Source organism: Oryzias latipes, chromosome 3, assembly GCF_053564925.1.
Source record: "Oryzias latipes strain Hd-rR chromosome 3, Olatipes_Hd-rR_3.1".
NCBI classification, from domain to species: Eukaryota; Metazoa; Chordata; class Actinopteri; order Beloniformes; family Adrianichthyidae; genus Oryzias; species Oryzias latipes.
The window spans coordinates 16,100,200-16,116,510 of NC_136239.1; the positions used below are offsets into that span (position 1 = coordinate 16,100,200).

Here is a 16,311-nt window from a genome sequence, read left to right on the forward strand (position 1 = left end):
AAGGAAACTAAAGGAAACTAACCAACAAAACACCTAAGGTGAAATAAATGATGGTAAAACTTGAACTCAGGCTTTGCAGCAAAAAAACTATGATGGAAATGCAAAACTCAAAAGTACTCAAAATCCAAAGAAAGACCATAAGAGTAAATTCAACAAAAGGACAAAACCAGAATCAAACTAAAAGGGAAACTTTCACAGGCTAACACCAGGCAGACAACAGGGGTAAGCTGGAAAAACAAATTCCTCACAGGAATTCAGCTCCTAGGAGCTTTAAAAATGTCCTCTCCAGGCAGGTGGAGGAGGAAGCAGCCTCAATCACCTCTGCAGAGGGGGACGGAGTCAGCCGCTGCGCAGGAGCTGGACTTCTGCAGGAGGAAAAAACAAGCAGACAAGACCAAGGGTCGTGGCACAGTATATTTATAAGGCAATAGCCATTGGCTACTTTATTCCAACTTGACTATACAATTCCAGGAGCTTGCATTCACTCGCACTTCGGCCGCTATTTGTTGGCATTATGAATCTTGTTACCCTCTTTTTTGAAAGATCTTTCTTTCATCCTGAATTAAACATGACAAAACCTTAGATTAGTTTAGAACTGCAATAAGTGACAGCCTCTTGAGGTAAGAGAAAGAGTTGGAGTTCAAGTTGGGAGGACAGAGAGAGTTGAGAGACACTGGAGCAAGATGAGAAAAACCCAGGAAGAAAAGGGGAATCTTCTTCCTGGGTTTTCTTCCATTTTATTTAGAGTCTCCTCAAGTAACTACGTTTTGTGTAAAGATCAGTGTTTCATTTACCTGGTCTTTTTTATTAACTAGCATGCATTTCTTTCTGAACTATTTTGAAAATCATCACAATTTTTCTTTTTATTTTTGTAGCAGATACGTTGATTTTGAGACTAAACTACAAAAAATTTTAACACTTGCCTGACAACAGTCTGCGCTGATTGGCTGTATGAACCCACTTGGCCATCAGAATTTCAGACAGATTATTTTGTAAGTTCCACAAGAGACTTCAATCTTTCCCCTACACCTCAGAGCTCAACCTGCTGCTGCTTTCGTCCACCTCATTGGCCTCAGAAGAACTACTTTTGCCTGGTGAGTTTTGTCTGAAAGTCCAGTCCAAGCTGAGCTTCTGACGAGGAGATCCTTCCAGCCTGGTGCTACTAATGGTTGCGGTTTGATGTGGTCATTATAACAGCCAATATTACTTATCCAAACTATTGTCTTGAGCAATTTTGACATTTCTCTTAAATTTCTTGGCATAACTGCTCATTTACAAACTTTGACACTCCTTTATACATGGATGCACACTCACAAACAGATAACTTGTGGTGCACCAAACCCACTGGTTATCTAGTGAGCATATTATTTTCTTACAAGTTCACTTTTGCATCCTTACAAAAGTCACTAGTGAACTAGTGAAGAACTTTTTGTCACCTAGTAAACTAGTCTTTTTTTCCCCTAGTTAACTGGTCTTGCAATATGCAAATGTGGATAAGTGATGTGAAACAGAAAAAGTCCTCCAATCGGCTCTGTGGCAACACTCCAAGCCACTCAATCCAGGACTAACCCTATCAGTCCCAGTGTTTTTCTACTGTTGGAAATCACAGCCCTGTGTTGTTGTTTTTTAATTATTCTTTTAGAATCAGGAGAAATATGTTAACATTACATCATCATAAAAATAACCTGAACATAATGTCCTCATGGCCAGAGAGGCAAAGAGGAGGAGGGATCCTTTAAAAAAAATCCTGGATCTGAAAAAGTGATCTTGAATCACTCCCAAAATCAAATCAATATTCCTTGACCCATTTCTAACATTTTCTAAGAATTTTGTGAAAATGTGTCAATAACTTCTTGAGAGACAAGTTACTGACAGACAAATAGACCCTTGTGAAAACGAAATATCCTTGGCGTAGGTCATGAAGAAAGCTGTTTTCTGGAGTACAGTACATGTGCTTTCTTGGCCATGGTCTATCTAGTGACCATTTTAGCTATTACTTCTATGCATACCTCAAGGAAGTTCTGGAAATCTCACGGTATCATTGCTAAAAGATCCAACGCAAAAAGAAAAGCGGCATCTGTTTTTGTATCATGTAAACTAATCATGCCTGCATTTTTATTGAGAACCACTGTTGACATCTCTTGAATATTTGTAAGACTTCATTACGTCTAGTTTCATTACATTGAGGAATCATGATTATGCCTTTTTTTGGCGTGGGGGAAACTGGAGCACTTGCAGAAAACGTCATGCATCCTCCCGGAGAGAACCCTAGCATGCCCGGGGAGAACATACAAATGCCGAACAGAGACTTCATTTTGAGAGTTATATATTTTTTAATTATTTTTTTTTAAAGTTTGGCATGGATATAGGCCTACTTGTATTTTGGAATACCCTATTTGACAAAAAACTCAGCGCACACGCCTTTTCTTGGAGAAGCAGAGGTTGAGGACTTTGAGTTGGGGCTGTCCATTGAGTTGAATTCTCCAAGGCAGTCGATGAGGTCCTTAGTGGCAAGGCACCAGGAGTGGATGAAGTCCGCCCTGAGTGCCTCAAGTCTCTGGATGCTGTGGAAGTGACTTAGCTGATATGTCTTTGCAGTTGGGAACTGCACCCCTGGCCTGGACGGCAGACAAGGGTGGTGGTTCCCAGTTTTAAGAAGAGGGACCGGAGGGTGTGTTCCAACTACCAGGGAATCACACTCTTCAGCGTCCCTGGAAAAGTCTATGCCAGGGTACTGGAAAGGAGAGTCCATCTGATAGTCGAACCTCAGATCCAGGAACAACAGTGTGGTTTGTGGCTGAGTGTGAAGTGGCCAGGATGAGGGCCAGCACCGCTAAGTCTGAGGCCATAGTTCTCAACAGGAGAAAGACAGTTTGCCTTCTCTGGGTAGATGAAGCACTCCTGCCACGGGTTAAGGAGTTTAAGTACCCTGCTGTCTTTTTAACGAGTGAAGGAAAATTGGAGTAAGAGATTGACAGGCGGCTGACCGAAAGAATGAGGTCCCAAATACAAGCGGCCGACATGAGCTTCCTCTGCAGGGTGGCTAGGCGCTCCCTTAGAGATAGAGTGAGAAGCTCGGTCACCCAAAGAGAGCTAGGAGAAGAGCCACTGGCCCTCCACATCGAGAGGAACCATTTGAGGTAGCTCAGGCATCCGGTCCGGAGGCCTCCTGGACGCCTCAAAAATGAAATAAAAGATTTTACTGACTGCATTTTTGAAATACTTAACCTTCCAATGTCATTCTTGTTTAAATGTTTTAGAAGTAGAAGATCTACTCAACTCTCTTCTGTCATGTTGATACCAGATAATCAGTGTGATAGCATTTATTTTATTTACTGTGGGATAGAATTAGGAACTGATCCCTGTAATCAAACGCTGAATCTCTTGTTAAAGAGGGTCAAATAATGGAGTGAGACTGACAGAAAGACTTTAACAACGTTTGTTTCTATTAAGGAATTTATAAACTTCTTTATTTCATTTATTGGTTTAGGGGAACAAACAACAGAACATTGTATAAACATTCTGTTTTAAAGCCAACGTATTTTTCTAAATGAGGGTTAAAGAAACCTCTTACAAATAAGATGGACAATTACCAAATGCAGTGCAACAGTACTGTAACTGTAACTTCTATTAAAGCTGATCTTTTTCTTTATTTTTTATTACCTAAGCATTCAAAGTAAAATAAAAGCAACAGATAAAATGTACTGAATATTTTTTGGATTTTATTACATGCATTTCCATAAAAAACAGATCTAGCTGCATATGACTTATCATATGTTATAGAATTAAGCTTTACAAAATTCTGAATTGGACTTTAAAATATTAGTTTGTTTAATTGATTAATTAATTGCAATAATGTGGAACTCCTTTTGTTCTTTGCCAATTTAAAGCAAACTGGGGTATTTGCACCTTTTAATTAACCTTAACTAACTTCTAACATTATGCAGGAAAAATATAAAAAGATTAAAAAAAATTACAATTAAGTTTTTGGATGCTTTGCTGAGTTAAAGTCCAAACCAACAAAACAACAGCTGGATTAAGGTTCAGATAGCTAGCTGTGGAAAAAAAAAACATCATATGAAAACAGAACATTCTATTCCTAATTCTCACAGGACCAAATATCTTTCCTTCATTTTTAGGGACCACCTAAAGTTCGTTCCACCAACAAGGGCTGTTCCAAAGGGCAAAAAGTGTTAAAATCAGTGCAGTGTGTCCCCACATAATTATGTCATGTTGAAATCAATACATCAAAATATTCCAGTCTGTGCTGAGAAGATGTTTTAAAAGCATCCATGAGTTTGTTGTCTTTATAATCAACCTAATGGTCTCAGCTTAGCTCTTGCTTCTTCCTTTAGTGTGTTTGCAGAATCGGCTGCTTTAGACACAGCTCGCTGCTTCCAGAAATGATAGGCAGCTGCTTCTCCATGTGGAACCGCACCAGGTGGCCGACACTTTGAAACACCAGGTCACGCGTTCGAACCTGGTCACACACAAAGCAAACAATAGCCTTCAAAACTCCACATAGTCCTCCACTGATTATTTGGGGGGGGTTGTGTGAAAGCCAACACCCCCCAAAGGTTGAGTCATGGCAACTGGACTTAAAATCGTCTTCCATTCGCCATGACTTCAAGATAGCGTCACCTAGATGATCGAGAACCTTCACTTTACCTGACCATGTGGGTCAACCAGCAGAAGATGTCGCACGGTGGCTCCCTCCATGCCGCTGAGTACGTACTGGCCAGAAGCAGAGCTGCTCTCTCTGACCAGGAAATCCCCACTGCAGGTGAGAAGTGACTCTGCTTGTTCTCTGCCCAACCTGTGGCATTACAGGACAAAAACATTTTCTACAGATCTATGTCAAACTAGAAGTCATGGACCGAGTAAAAGGGAAAAACATTGATTAGTCACCTGCCATGGAACCAGCCTTCTTTCTGGACCAAGCTCCGGTCTCTGCCATTAAATGGAGAAGTCCATTGCTCAGCCCTGACCTCGGGCTGTGGGGAGGCCGCTGCACAGATAATTAGATAAAACATTACAGCAAAGAAGAGGTGGTTGCTTGAAAAGTGTTAATTTATATCCTAAAATTTTACACTTTTGGCACTTTTCACCACTTTATGTCCTCATTCCCCTAATTTTTTTTATTTTAAGTGTTTGTCCATTCTGTTTTTTTTTTTTTTACTCGAGATCGTGTAAAGGAAGATTTGTGTCATTGGAACCCCTGGATAAAATCACTAACTTATTTTAAAGAAGAAATTTCTGTTAACATCTGGGAATGTCAATGAACCTGTTGTCATAAGATGATGCTTCTTACAGACCATGACATGTTCTGACACTTGGCTAATTTACGGGACATGTGATCCTGTCTAGATCTGTGTAAGACAATACTATAGCAAGGGTTATGCAACCTTTGCAAAAAGATGATAAGAAATGGGGTGATGCCAAAAGGTAAGGTTAGAAAAATAAAAAAGACTGGGAGACCATGAGAACTGGCACATCAGATCAGAAATTTCAGAAATAATCTCCTTATAGATGATGACAAAATGTATTGCAAATTTTAAGAAAACAGAGCAAGAATCTTTTTGGGCATTGTGGCATTTGAAGGTTTAACTTGTGTAATCGCAAGGGCAAGCATGTTAAGAGTGTGGCCCATGGTCGGGTTTAATCTGATCTGCACTCCCTCTGCCTGCTAAATATGGTCTAATTTTGAAAACTATGATTCAATTTTGTCTTGAATTTAAAACTTGTATTGATGTATTCATATTTCTCTCCCTGACATCTATTTTATATGAAACGGCTTAGAAAACATGAAAGTCAGGAGAATTTTGGCAAAATTAGATCTTTGTTGAATGCAAAGAAAGTAAAACCATTGCATTACTCTTATTCTAAAATGGTATATATTAGCATTTGTTAATAATTTAAAAAAAAATATCTGGGGGGGAAATCAGCACTTAAACATCAACCTCTTCTTGCAAAAAGCTTGAACCCCCCCCCCCCCCCCCCTGTCTAAAACGTCAAGCATTTGCGTTTTATCACATTACACAGAAAATACTTTTTTTTCACACTTAAAAAATGAATGCATTTTTACCGAAGAGGATTAGGGCCATGGACAAAGAAAAAAAAAAAGGTCATAGAAAATTCTGACTTTAATCTCAGAACTCTGAGATTAAAGTCAGAATTTTCTATGACCTTTTTTTTAATTTTTCCATGGCCCTAATCCTCTTCCGTACATTTTAATGGGGATTTTGAAAGTTTTTTTTTTTTTACAAGAGCAATACTTTCACAAAACTAAGACCCAAAGATGATCACCTGCAGGTGGCGCTGGAGTTTCGTCTAAGACGGTGCAGTTCTCATACGGGGAAACAGGAGACGAGCTGACCTGCAATTCAGTGAGTCATTAAAACCACCAGCAACCAGCATCACAGACAGAAACAGAGAAGATGGTGTGCTGCACATTTGTGTTTAGGTGGAAGTGACGGCCAGAAGGGACAAAAATCTGGTGTTGTGACAAAAATGTGATGGTTCAGTTCTCAGTGAATCAGAATAATTCTGAAATGAAGCACCGCTGAGGAGCATCCTCAGTTAGTAGAAAATGAGAGAGGAACTTCCTGCTCAATAGCTGCTCCCCTGTGGCCGTTTTAAGGAGGAAGTGCGAGAGAACTGATGACATTAAATTAATCCGTGATAAGGGGCTTAACTCAGGAAACTGGCCTGGTGTAAAATGAAGTTAATATATTATGTAATGTTGATGCTTACAAACTGATTTATAAATATTGGAAATTCCATAAACTTTCAGAGGAATTTTTTTCAATGGGAACTAATTAAAAAGTCAAATTCTCTTTGTTGTTGTCAGTAAAGCCCCACCTCCTGCTTATCAGCCTTCTGCGCCTCGTTTCCATAAAGATGTAGGTCCTTTTCTGGGTTGACATTGTAATAATCCGGTTGCTCACTAACATCCCTGTCCTGCTTGACCTTCGGACATGTTGATGTCTCCTCTGGGCACCGCTTGGGACAGATCCTCAGAGCTGATCTGTGAGCAGAAATGGACATTTTGGCAGGTTTAGTTGCTGACAATGAGTGAGAATTTACCATTCAATGCCAACGGCTGAACAACCTCGTGGAGAGAAGAGTTGATGTTTGGCTAAGAAGCTGTCGGAAGCGAGCCTCAAAGGCCTGACCGATACTGTTGAGAACTTCACTGGCTCGACCATGGGGACACTCCAAAATGTGACAGGCTAGCACGAATAGGAAAAGGAGTCACTTATCTATTTGTGGAAAACTATATATGAGGCAGGAAACACTTGTGGGAAGCTTCAAACTGTGGCCTACCTCTCTTATTGAAGAGGTCCTTTGCAACATAAGCCACATAGTCTGTCATGTCCTGTAGATGCATTTTGAGAAAGACAAATAAAGGCATGGCTGAACGAAAAATATATATTTATGTGCAGAAAAGTCAGCTTGAAAGTATATGCAATTGACAGCAAAAGAAACATCCTGAATAACAACATTTACAAGTCCCTTTTACACAAATCTTCTCATGTTCAGTATTTAGTAAAGGCATCATTGTGTGTTACAACAGCCTTATAATACAATCTGTGTTAATCATTTCTTTCTCTGTGTTCCTTGACAACCTGGCCAACCATTTAAAGACAGGCTTGAAGACTCAAAAGGTAAATCATGATTGTGTTTATGAAATCAAATTCTGATGAGTATGGGTCAGAGGAGGGGTTTGAAGTCCGTAAACTTGAGAAAAACAGCCTGTCTTTTTTTTTTTAATCTGGTTTCGTCTTTTTTCAGTTGTTTAGCCGATCACAAAACTACTCAACTTTTGATGTAATCACACAAGTTTTTTGCATAAAATTGTAGCTTCACTTGTTTTTTGTTGTTGTTATTGTTTATGTTTTTGTTATTAAGGTACCTTTTTGTAACTGCTTTGGTGATGTGTGGTCTAAGACAACACAACCAAAACTGACACCAATAACTAATTCATATTGGTGTCATGTGCATTTTGCTAACATTAGCAGCAGCCAATGCGCTTGACTGAGCTGCACAGTGGTTAGCACTCTCACCCCCCCAGCAAAAAAGTCCTGGTTCAAATCCCAGCTGTGACCTTACAGTGTGGAGTTTGCATGTTCTCCCTGTGCATGTGTGTGTTTTTCCCGGGCTCTCCAGTCTCCTCCCACAGTCTGAAAACATGCTTCATAGGTTGATATTTTAAGTGGTGATTCTAAATTTCTTAATAGGTGTGCATGTCAGTGTGGCCCAGCAGTACCTGGGTTAGCTCCAGCAAACCTGTGACCCCAAAAAGGGTTCGGGAGGTTCTGAAGATGGACTCATGGCATTTGCTGGTAACAACAAACAAGACTGTGGCTGGTTGTTTTTTTTTAGACCAAATGAAATGCCTTATATCCCCCACAAAAAGGAAATGTGTCTTTCAAATGTTAAATCTTGCGTTTTTTTTGTTTTGTTTATACAATTTATTACATTTGGGTGGTGTGTTCATTCACCAAAAAGTGTGTTGTTTTCTTGAGAAAAGCCCTTCCTGTTAGTGACAGAGAAATGTCAATGTTCATAATCAACTGAGCAGATGCTTTGAGCATACTATAGACCTATCTTCAAAGCTTTCATCTGACCTAAACTGTGCTATTCAGTTTGTGCGACTTTATAGGTCATAAATATCTATTTTTTTATTTTAGAAATCAAGCATTATACTCAGATGTATTGTATTCAAAGAAGATGTACTTTAATTTTATTGAGTTTAAAAGAAGTGATGATTAGTTAATTTGGAAATAATGCCAGCTAGTTTTTCCAAGAGAAATAGTACATTCATTTCAAAGACAGTTTTACAATAATTTGGCACATTACTGGGACTCTTTATCATATATATGTCTTTTTAACAAAGGGTTTTTTTATGACCTGTACAATTTTCTCTGTAATGTGTTACAACATAAGAGATATCAGGAATCATTGTCCTCGAGCAACTGTTTCTGCATAAAATGTTTTCATAACCTACACATGATAAGTCAAAGTTATGCTTACAGTCAACTTAGGACACACATCTACTGAGTGGCCTTTATGCATAAATCCTTTTGCCAAATTCCAAATTAAATCAGTGACAGCTCCACAATCATATTAGTGAATATGAATTGTGTGAAAGAAAAACACTTGGGAGAAATTGGCAGACACGATGTCTCCTCATTACTATTGACGATGCTTCAGCACTTAGACTGGTTTGTTTCAGTAAGTATTTGTAGAAATGCAAATATTTGTCTCTCATTATGTATCTCAGAAAGAGGCATGAGTACCTACCTGACTGACCTGTCTGAATTATTTTAGAGAATAACACATTATACATGAACTCTAACCTACAAGAATATATTTAAAGACGACGATTTTGAACAGCAACTTTAAAGCTTGTTATTCTTGGTACCAAAAAGTGGTAAAGCCTTTACTATTTCCCTAATCAGTTGTAGGCCTGAGATGAATATATTGAGTAAAGTTCTACTGTATACTTGCAATTTCTATACCATTTGAACTTTTATGATATCAGCACGGACTGAAATTTATCATTAATGTAGTCAATTGCCATTTTAGGACCCAAAAATATGTTTCATAGTGTCTATTGATGATAGAATGTACTTAGAATACTTGGGTGTTATTGTTGAATCAGCAAATCAACTTTTATTGCCTTTTTTATTTTCCATTTTTGCATCGTAAGATGAAGAGACTTTTGGGAAGTTGCAAAATTATGTTATGTTAAGTCACTTCCATCTTGCCTTTTTTGATAAAGACATGTTTTTACTTTTTAACATTATAACGTGATCAAGATTTGAGTCAGGAAATAACTCAATCATGTAGAAATTGCAGGAAACCTATCAGTAATCGATCTAAATCGGATTAGTTGTTGTGCATGTGTTTAAGCATGAGCACAACCCCGCTTATGTCAGGACCATGACAGTGTTTTTGCTTGGAAAGAATTACTCATATGAACATACGGGGTCTCCTCCAGAGGCAAATGAGATGGCCTGCATTGGGTGGTGAGCAATTCTCTGTGGGACAAAATCCAGGGGGAAATGGATGAGAACACGCAGTAACATAGAGCATCTAACGCAGATATATCAATGTTACCTGTAACGTTGAGGGTGCCATCAGTGTCACACTGTTGGTAGAGACAGTGAGGATGGCTTTAGTCCCAGAAAACTGCATGTTAATTTCACCCAGAACAGCAGACGGTCCCTTACTCGCGGCCTGGTGACGAAAAAAAACAGCTTTTCAGACGCGCTCATCACACTTGTGTTTGGTTCTGTGTGTTTGTGCCATACCCTTTTCGTTTTCACTGCTGTTTTCTCACAAAGCCTGCTGATTGCCTCACTGCAACACACACACACACACAGATTACATACATGTCCAAACTCAGGAGGACAAGCACAGAGATACCTTTGTGAGAATGTGATCCAGTCCACCCTGTGACTTTCATGTGAGAATATGGGAGGAAGGAAACTGCATTAGAAGCAGATCATCTGCTGTTCAGTGATACAAAAAATTCTCCAAAGCTTTTTTTTTATTCAAGAAGTGGAGGAAAAACTTTTTTCCCCCCGACCAAGTAAACAAGAACCAACCAAACAAAAGTAATTGGGAGTTTTATTAAGTTTAATATGTTTTTGGTAGTCATTTATAATTCTTTTGGAAACTCGACAAAATATAACTTACTTTCCCATATTTAAAATCATACATGTCATGTACATCTTTAAGGATTACTGTGATGAAAGGGATGTGGTCCCCTTCAAATTGTTACAGCTAGGCTTGATTACTGTAACTCTTTGCTAGAAGCGTGCCCTAAAAGTTCCTTAAAAAGTCAAAATGCAGCAGCAAGATTGTTAGCAGGAACAAGCAGAAGAAAACACATCACTCCTGTGTTAGCTTCACTTCTCTGGCTCCCAGTAGAATCCAGAATCAAGTTCAAAATACTCCTGCTAACCTTACATGGTATGACCCCATCGGATATTAAAGATCTCATTGTGCCTTACCAACCAAACAGAACACTTTGCTCACAAAATGCAGGACTGCTTGTGGTTCCCAGAATTTATAAAAGTACAGTTGGACGTAGAGCGTTTAGCCACCAAGTCCCTGTTTTATGGCATGAGCTCCCAGCTCACGTAAGAGAGGCCGACACAGTTTCTACACTCAAAGTTAGGGTTTTGAGGGTAAATGCAATTGAAAAATCCGATGAACAAACCATTGTCTTAACTTTTTTATTAACCAGATTTACTGATTTAATTCATATTAATAAATGTATATTTAAATATGATTTACTCCTTATTTGTGTCATGATTTCAGAATGAAAGAGGGAGGTAAAAAACATCAAGAAAACTCAGTCAAAGTTCTTTAAGAGTTTGTAACCTCTTCAAAAATGAACTATTTCAAGGGGTCTACCCTTGAATTAGTTCAAATTAATCTCAGCTCAGTCATGCTGCTCTAGTAATGGATGTTCCAAAAACTCTAAAGTGGAACATGAAGTCTTTTCAGACTGTGCATGTATGAAGTATCCAGCTGAGTAGGTAGAAGGCTGTTTTCCTGGAAAAGTTCTCCTTCTCCTTGAAAGCAAATTGTATGTAATAGATTACAGCCTCTCTCCAGCTCTCCTTTTAATTTGACTATGAGAGATCATTAGGAGGAAATTTATCTAATTAGATTTTCTGCCACATCATTTAGTCGCGTTGTAGTGAACAGAGGCTGCTGTGTGCTGGCATCCTGTATGAGGATGTCAATATCAAATGATGACGAGAAAGCCCCGGTTTATGAAACATTATACATTTAATCAGATTTCCCATCTTTGAAATATTTTGTAAATAAGCTACGCATGTCTATCTTGGCAAATGTACGTTGAATGAAATTAGGGTAAAGTCCTTTTGCCTCGCCTCACACTGATATGCATGAAAATATGATCATAAACGTCCAGTACTAGCACAGTGGAGGTTGGATATTGTGAAGAAGATGTTTGAGCAAAAAACGGTCTTGGCCATGGATAATGGAAATTAATGAAAAATGACCACAAAAAAAAAATCTGATTTTTAACTTTTAATTTTACATGGTTTTCACTTTGAGGTATTTTGGAGACAAAAGAGCTGTCTGCAGTTCCGACACTGAGGATGAGAATTCAGAGGATTCCTTACAGCAAATGAGCTTTCTCAAATAAAGTCACATGCATTGGGGTGAATCAAAGACCTATTTTAGGTCATTGTAGAGTTTGATGATATGGAATCATAATCTGGACTGCAAGGTGGTGCTGTGGTTAGCACTCTCGCCTTGCAGCAAAAAGGTTCGAATCCCGGCAGAGACCTTTCTGTGTGGAGTTTGGATGATCTCTCCCTACATGCATGAGTTCTATCCAGGCTCTGGTCCCACAGTCCAAAAACATGCTTCATCAGTAAATTGGTGACTCTGAATTGTCCCTAGATCTGTGTGGGAGTGACTGTATCTGCCTGACTGCAGCATGTTCCCCGCCTTTCCCCAACAATAGCTAAGACAGGCTCCAGTGACCCCGCGACCCCAAAAGGGACACAGTGGATTACAAACAAAAGAATGGAAAGTGATCATAAACTCGATGCAGAAAGCAGGATGTCAAACTTTTCCCAGCAATTTCTAAAAGTCTGTTGTTTTTCCCAAATGTTGCTGTTTACACAAAGCATGATACATCCACTCTCATGCTTAACATCTCTGAAGAGTGGTTTTAAATAGTTTTTTTTTGTAAATGTCTGACACAAAAATAAAAATGAAGAGGTCATTTTCCTTTATTATTTATTTGGCGCAAGTTCCATTTACTGCTAAATGAAGTCAGTCTCTGAAATAATTTGCCTTTCAAGAAGTCCTGTGATCAGTTGGTTGAGAAATATTTCTTAGTACTGAAGGCCTCAACAGGACCCTTCCTGTTTACAGATTTTTCTTAATCGCATTACTCATGAACACAGTCATCTTTTTATGAACCTTCAGCTGTCTTGGTGTTATTATTATTTCATTTTTAATGACTGACAGATAAAAAAAAAATATGTTTATGCTCATTTCATGTGAATGTAGAATTAGCTGGCCTGTTTTTATGATCCACACTGCTTGAAACTTGAACCCAGTGTGTTAAGGAAAGTTGGCCCTGCAAGCATGGTCACGTTTGATGAAATGTGTGTGTTTGTGCGGTGTATTGCCTACCGTGTGACCTGCATTCTTGTTTCAAAGTCAAGGATTCTCATGGATTGGGTCACCTCCACGCTGCCCATGTACTTGAAAAAAGCAAAGATATCAATCACTCAAACTGAAACAGAGCATGAAAGAGCTGATCAAAGGAACTTTGAACAGTCCCACTCACTCAAGCCATGAGCTAGAATCCAGCAAACACAGTAGGCTGATGCCAGGATGAGTAATACTTAGGTCAATATGCATGCTTGCAGGGGGGGGCAAAAGTGTATTTTATTTTGGAGAGGACAATCAGACCGTCCGTTCTCATTTCCATCAGTGGTCAGCTCACTGGCCCTGCTTTATTCAACCATGCAGACACACCTCCGGTTCTAGGACAGCATCTGCTGATCCCACACACACATGCATGCATGCACACACACACACGGAGCCGATCTAGAGTGGAGCAGGATGAGTCACTACTGCCTACACAGGAAGCTCTCTCAGCGAGGGAGGGGTGAACCTACAAAAGTGAATGTGATGGTGTGAAAGGAGCACAGAGAGAGTCCGTTCATGTTTCCTGTGCTCATGCGTGTATTGTTGATTCATCAATGAATCAGCTCCATGCTGGGTCAATGACTGTGAGGATAGCTACAAATAGTAAATGATCTGCTATCAAGCAGATCTTGTCTCATTTGTACACGTGGTGCTCTTCCAAAAAAGTCATTTTCATTCATTTATGAGGCAGTTTTTGCTCCAAACCTGTTAATTTTTGTGATTCAGCATGTTTTGAGACCGAAACTAATGATTCTTACAAGTGCAAAGTGCAGTTTAGCCACTCGAGATGCAGAAAACCACTTCAGCGCCCATATAATTAGAAATGTGTGAAAAAGCAGACAAAAAGGTAAAAAATTATAGAAGAACAAATCAACATAAAGGCAAAAGTGGCTTTCTGCTTGCTTTATCTGGACAAAAGAGTCTACAATGCAGCTTGTGAACCCTCAAACATTTTTACACTGCAAGGCCAGCAGGGATGCAGAGCGGTGCAACACTGACTCATGAGGGACACTGCAGTGACTCATTTTAGGCAAACTGGTTTGTTGTGCCTGAAGTGCATGTCCATCTGAAACAAGAAGTACCTTAACGTGATGGTGAGCTGCTCTGTCGCTTGCCCTCACGCCTGTCCAGTCATCTGCAGCAGAGGAGGGCTTCAAACAGCACATGTGGTCTCTGTGTTGAGAACAGGAAGGACAGGGGAGGCTGGTCACCCGGTGCAGAGTGATGGGTCGCTTCGTACACAGCAGAGCAGGATGAATGAGGCAGTTGGAGAAGCTCCCATCCAGCGGTTTGTCTGAGTGTCCAGGTGCTGGTTTGTCCCCGGTTGTGTTTGGTTGTACTCCTTGGAGACAAGTGGGACTTTGAGGCTGGCTGCTCTTCATATGGGGAACGTAGTCCCCTAGAGTGGACCCATGATGAGAGGGAGTCCCAGAGCCACGCGGAGCAAACTCAGAGTCTAAGCACAGGTCCCTCTTTAGGGGCACCATTCTTTGGGGGTGATCCTCCAAAGATGTCAGTGAATCATTCCGCAGACGGCTGTATTTAGTACGCTTCAGCATACCTGCAGAGGACAACAAAACCATTAGCTGTGTGGAACAGAGACTTTGATAAATCTGATGTCACTGGGAAAAGACACATGCCTGGAAAGAGCGCTGGCTGTGATCCTAACCTGGTTTGCTCTTTCATAATCAGAGGACTTCAACACTGAGATGAAATGAAAAAAAAGAATCAAATTCAGTCAGGAATTAGTCTGGCAGAAACAGCGATGACACACCAAAGAAGTGAGTCATGTATGAGAACACGAAGCTCTGGGTAATATTTTGGGTAAAGTGGCCTCACTTAAACTCAGCAATCAAACTTACCCAAACCGGGCTGCTGTTTTCCTGCGTGCCCAATGATTGTCCCGCTTGTCCGCCTCCAGCTAAGCCTGGCACCGTCCCATCCACAGACTTTCCCACTCACTTCCACAGCTTCACCTCCACAGCAGCTGTTGTCTTCTCTCAGCCACAGCAGAATAGTGCAGTTTTATGAATGAACTTTTTTTTTTTTTTATGAATGAGAGGCTCCAGATCAAGCCCCCCCCCCCCCAACCCTGCCGCTCTGTGACACAAATGTGTGAATGGAGCAGCAGAGAGAGATTGACAGACAGCCCCCAAGGCTCTCTTCCCCCTCCCTCTGCTTTAAACTACCGTCCAATCACAGGCAGGCAGGGTGACTCATGCTCTACACACACACACACACACACACGCACACAATCATGCACAAACAGTTAAACACTAAAGCAGAGCCAATAGTGTTGGAGAGCCTCATTTCTCTCCTCTAACATCACTTACACCTCTGTGAAAGTGTGTCACGAACGAATGAGGTTTTCACGGCCAAGTCCCCTAAAATGTTTCACCTCATTTTATTAGAAATTTGATTCGTTTTATGGTAGAAATGTGTCAGGCTGGCTCGAAGAAAATATATTCCATCACCTATCCATAACCAGACATGTAATAATCAAACAACTGGTGTTACAGGAGGAAGGGGATGAACAGGAACATTTGCATTTCTGAGATGGTGATCAGAGTAAAACGTCAAGGCGCTGTTGAAAACATTTACATGAATAAAAAAGATGATCTTTTTTTAACACCCCAAATTACTTGTGTTCAAACACATTAAAATTGTTCCATAAAGTAAAAGTACTCATTATGTACAAGAAGATGGATTAAAAAATATCATCACTAAGGGGATAGAACCGGCACCATAAATATTAATCTTTTTAGAACTATAATGCTTTTTTTTATTGCTCAGTTCTTTTTAAATATTAAATATATTTTCCAAACATGCAAAGATTCAAAATAGAAGAACTCTTTAAAGGGATTTGAATAGGAAAGTCTTGTCCATCCTCTGCTTTTTGTGGACAAAAGCTTAATCTGTGAGCAAGGAAAATTCTGAATAGAATAATATCTTTAAACATAAATGCTGTCCCAGTGTTAGAATAGAAAATGCTTCACTAAACATGTAACATACAAATGGATAGAAATCTTGAAAGTCTTTAGAAGACAAATTAATATCACAGAATCTTGTCTCCACCCAGTGGCCATTTCTACA

General features: G+C 39.8%; 1 protein-coding gene across 2 annotated transcripts; it reads right to left on the minus strand.

The window, feature by feature from the left end:
* Positions 1 to 3,438: 3,438 nt before the first annotated feature.
* Positions 3,439 to 15,340, minus strand: LOC101170912 (SHC-transforming protein 1). Of its 2 annotated transcripts, none has more exons than XM_023953117.2 (14): positions 15,081 to 15,340; positions 14,859 to 14,922; positions 14,301 to 14,779; positions 13,198 to 13,268; positions 10,320 to 10,368; positions 10,126 to 10,245; positions 9,993 to 10,046; positions 7,327 to 7,378; positions 7,112 to 7,232; positions 6,862 to 7,027; positions 6,307 to 6,376; positions 4,909 to 5,008; positions 4,669 to 4,816; positions 3,439 to 4,480 (listed from the first exon to the last, which is right to left on the minus strand). In XM_023953117.2, exons 2-14 carry the CDS (start codon positions 14,902 to 14,904, stop codon positions 4,352 to 4,354), a joined length of 1,605 nt encoding a protein of 534 aa, XP_023808885.1. In that variant the 5' UTR covers positions 14,905 to 14,922; positions 15,081 to 15,340; the 3' UTR covers positions 3,439 to 4,351. The 2 variants fall into 2 exon arrangements, with proteins under 2 accessions (XP_023808885.1, XP_023808886.1); XM_023953118.2 differs by having other exon boundaries at positions 14,888 to 14,922; positions 15,081 to 15,164.
* Between the last annotated feature and the right edge of the window lie 971 nt (positions 15,341 to 16,311).